Source organism: Calliphora vicina, chromosome 2, assembly GCF_958450345.1.
Source record: "Calliphora vicina chromosome 2, idCalVici1.1, whole genome shotgun sequence".
Classification (NCBI taxonomy): Eukaryota; Metazoa; Arthropoda; class Insecta; order Diptera; family Calliphoridae; genus Calliphora; species Calliphora vicina.
This window is the reverse complement of record NC_088781.1, coordinates 131,976,550-131,980,206: the sequence shown is the minus strand read 5'-3', so window position 1 is coordinate 131,980,206 and position 3,657 is coordinate 131,976,550. Positions and strand designations below refer to the sequence as shown.

The 3,657-nt window shown below is 33.2% G+C and overlaps 1 protein-coding gene across 1 annotated transcript; it reads left to right on the top strand.

Annotated features, from left to right (window-relative positions):
• Positions 1 to 404: 404 nt before the first annotated feature.
• On the top strand, positions 405 to 3,403 carry sNPF (short neuropeptide F precursor). Its single transcript, XM_065500785.1, has 3 exons — positions 405 to 501; positions 2,557 to 3,269; positions 3,338 to 3,403. The coding sequence occupies exons 1-3, from the start codon at positions 408 to 410 to the stop codon at positions 3,401 to 3,403; spliced, it is 873 nt and encodes a 290-aa protein (XP_065356857.1). The 5' UTR covers positions 405 to 407.
• The last annotated feature ends 254 nt before the right edge of the window (positions 3,404 to 3,657 follow it).

Here is a 3,657-nt window from a genome sequence, read left to right as displayed (position 1 = left end):
GGCCAAAAAATTACCAAATACTTAAAATAAAACCCTGACAAGAGGAAAAAATAAGCATTTTATTTGGCAAAAGCTTAAATGCTCTAAAATCCCCTAAAGTTCCCTATAACAAAAGCAAATTGAACTTAAATAGCTCTATGGCGTATGATTAATATTAATTCAATAAATATCTCACTAAAATTGCCAAAACTCGTAACATATTAATGTTATTAAGAAACCAACTAGTGGTTTAGAAAGCCTATATATTAACTGATATTAATTTTCTAAATTCCATTTACAAAACCAATTTTATAAAGTTTTTATTACGATTTAAAAACTTAAACCAATTTACATTTTACTAATTGTTTTAATTTTTTATAGAAAATTGAACTAATTTATAAATTTGTATTTCTTTGCAGATAATAACCATGCATTTCCAGAGTCAATTAATGTATAAACTCACTTTGGGGACATTCCTCATGTTGTGGGCTCACAGTACAGCAGAAATGTTAAGGGATGAAGGTAAGTTCAATAAGAATAAAATGAAGAAAAAGACGATTTGTTATACAAATGATTTTTTGATAACTTCTAGTATTAGCTTTTGTTCATATTCTAGATTAAAATCTAGTTTAGATTCTACTTCAGTTCTAGTTCAGTTCTAGTTCTAGTTCAGTTCTAGTTCAGTTCTAGTTCAGGTTCTAGTTCAGGTTCTAGTTCAGGTTCTAGTTCAGGTTCTAGTTCAGGTTCTAGCTCAGGTTCTAGTTCAGGTTCTAGTTCAGGTTCTAGTTCAGGTTCTAGTTCAGGTTCTAGTTCAGGTTCTAGTTCAGGTTCTAGTTCTAGTTCAGGTTCTAGTTCAGTTCTAGTTCAGTTCTAGTTCAGTTCTAGTTCAGTTCTAGTTCAGTTCTAGTTCAGTTCTAGGTCAGTTCTAGTTCAGTTTTAGTTCAGTTTTAGTTCAGTTTTAGTTCAGTTCTAGTTCAGTTCTAGTTTAGACTCTAGTTTAGACTCTAGTTTAGACTCTAGTTTAGACTCTAGTTTAGACTCTAGTTTAGACTCTAGTTTAGACTCTAGTTTAAACTCTAGTTTAGACTCTAGTTTAGACTCTAGTTTAGACTTTAGTTTAGACTCTAGTTTAGACTCTAGTTTAGACTCTAGTTTAGACTCTAGTTTAGACTCTAGTTTAGACTCTAGTTTAGACTCTAGTTTAGACTCTAGTTTAGACTCTAGTTTAGACTCTAGTTTAGACTCTAGTTTAGACTCTAGTTTAGACTCTAGTTTAGACTCTAGTTTAGACTCTAGTTTAGACTCTAGTTTAGACTCTAGTTTAGACTCTAGTTTAGACTCTAGTTTAGACTCTAGTTTAGACTCTAGTTTAGACTCTAGTTTAGACTCTAGTTTAGACTCTAGTTTAGACTCTAGTTTAGACTCTAGTTTAGACTCTAGTTTAGACTCTAGTTTAGACTCTAGTTTAGACTCTAGTTTAGACTCTAGTTTAGACTCTAGTTTAGACTCTAGTTTAGACTCTAGTTTAGACTCTAGTTTAGACTCTAGTTTAGACTCTAGTTTAGACTCTAGTTTAGACTCTAGTTTAGACTCTAGTTTAGACTCTAGTTTAGACTCTAGTTTAGACTCTAGTTTAGACTCTAGTTTAGACTCTAGTTTAGACTCTAGTTTAGACTCTAGTTTAGACTCTAGTTTAGACTCTAGTTTAGACTCTAGTTTAGACTCTAGTTTAGACTCTAGTTTAGACTCTAGTTTAGACTCTAGTTTAGATTCTAGTTTAGATTCTAGTTTAGACTCTAGTTTAGACTCTACTTTATTCTCTAGTTTAGACTCTAGTTTAGACTCTAGTTTAGACTCTAGTTTAGACTCTAGTTTAGACTCTAGTTTAGACTCTAGTTTAGACTCTAGTTTAGACTCTAGTTTAGACTCTAGTTTAGACTCTAGTTTAGACTCTAGTTTAGACTCTAGTTTAGACTCTAGTTTAGACTCTAGTTTAGACTCTAGTTTAGACTCTAGTTTAGACTCTAGTTTAGACTCTAGTTTAGACTCTAGTTTAGACTCTAGTTTAGACTCTAGTTTAGACTCTAGTTTAGACTCTAGTTTAGACTCTAGTTTAGACTCTAGTTTAGACTCTAGTTTAGACTCTAGTTTAGACTCTAGTTTAGACTCTAGTTTAGACTCTAGTTTAGACTCTAGTTTAGACTCTAGTTTAGACTCTAGTTTAGACTCTAGTTTAGACTCTAGTTTAGACTCTAGTTTAGACTCTAGTTTAGACTCTAGTTTAGACTCTAGTTTAGACTCTAGTTTAGACTCTAGTTTAGACTCTAGTTTAGACTCTAGTTTAGACTCTAGTTTAGACTCTAGTTTAGACTCTAGTTTAGACTCTAGTTTAGACTCTAGTTTAGACTCTAGTTTAGACTCTAGTTTAGACTCTAGTTTAGACTCTAGTTTAGACTCTAGTTTAGACTCTAGTTTAGATTCTAGTTCAGATACCATTTCGGATTCTAGTTTTAGTGTTATTCTAGTTCTTTGACAGTTGTTTTGCAATTCTTAATTGTCTTTCTTATCATATTCTAGCTTCTCTTAACAACCTGTACAACAATCTCCTACAACGTGAATATGCCGGACCCGTAGTTTTCCCCAACCACCAGGTCGAACGTAAAGCCCAAAGATCACCCTCTCTACGGTTACGTTTTGGACGTCGCAGCGATCCTGATCTATTACCTCAAACCCCCGAAAAACGTTGGTTTGGCGAGGTCAATCAAAAGCCCATAAGGTCACCCTCATTGAGATTACGTTTCGGACGCCGCAGTGATCCGTCTATGCCCATGCACAGTGCCTACGATATCCTGATGAATGGCCAGCAGACTCCCGAAAATAATGAAGATTACAATGATGTCTATGATGCTTATTATAATCGTGTTGTAAGGAAGCCACAACGTTTGAGGTTTGGACGCAGTCTACCATTTCAATCACTAAATGCCGCTAATGATAATGATTTATTGGAGTCGGGAGATGAAAATAATGATGTGGCTTTGTCGAATTCCGAAGATGATTTCTATAATAATCTGATGCATTCACAAAAGTTGAGAAATTTATTGATGTCTTTGAATAAGTATGGCGGCAGTCAGGATAATGAGGGTATGGATACAGCGGAAGAGGATATGGATGAGTTTGAGAGGGCCATACGCAAACCAGGACCATTGCGTTTACGTTGGGGTCGCAGCACTGGTGGCAGAAGTTCGGTGTTAGACAAAGAGATTAAGGCCAAAAATGAGGGAGAACAAAAGGTATAAAGTGGTATTAAAAGATAAGTAAATTGAATTTGAATTTTTATGTTTGTTTTTTCTTGTTTTAGAACAAAGTAGCTGAGGTGGTTAATGATGTGGCAGACAAAGCTCTTAACCATCAAAACAAAGACTAAATTCTTATTTGGAATGAAAAGGATTTTGAATTTAAGGCAAAGTAATGACTTCAATTAAGGCAGATATGTAAAAAATTAAGGCGGAAAATAAATTAAACATCTTTTGGAAAAATATTCATCATAACTATTATATAAACATAAAAACAAAAACATATTTAAAGCAAAAACAATTTAAGAAAACCATAAAAGTATTTACAATATAAAATAATAATAATAATATTAAATAAATATAAAGTCCATAAACTTTAACAATA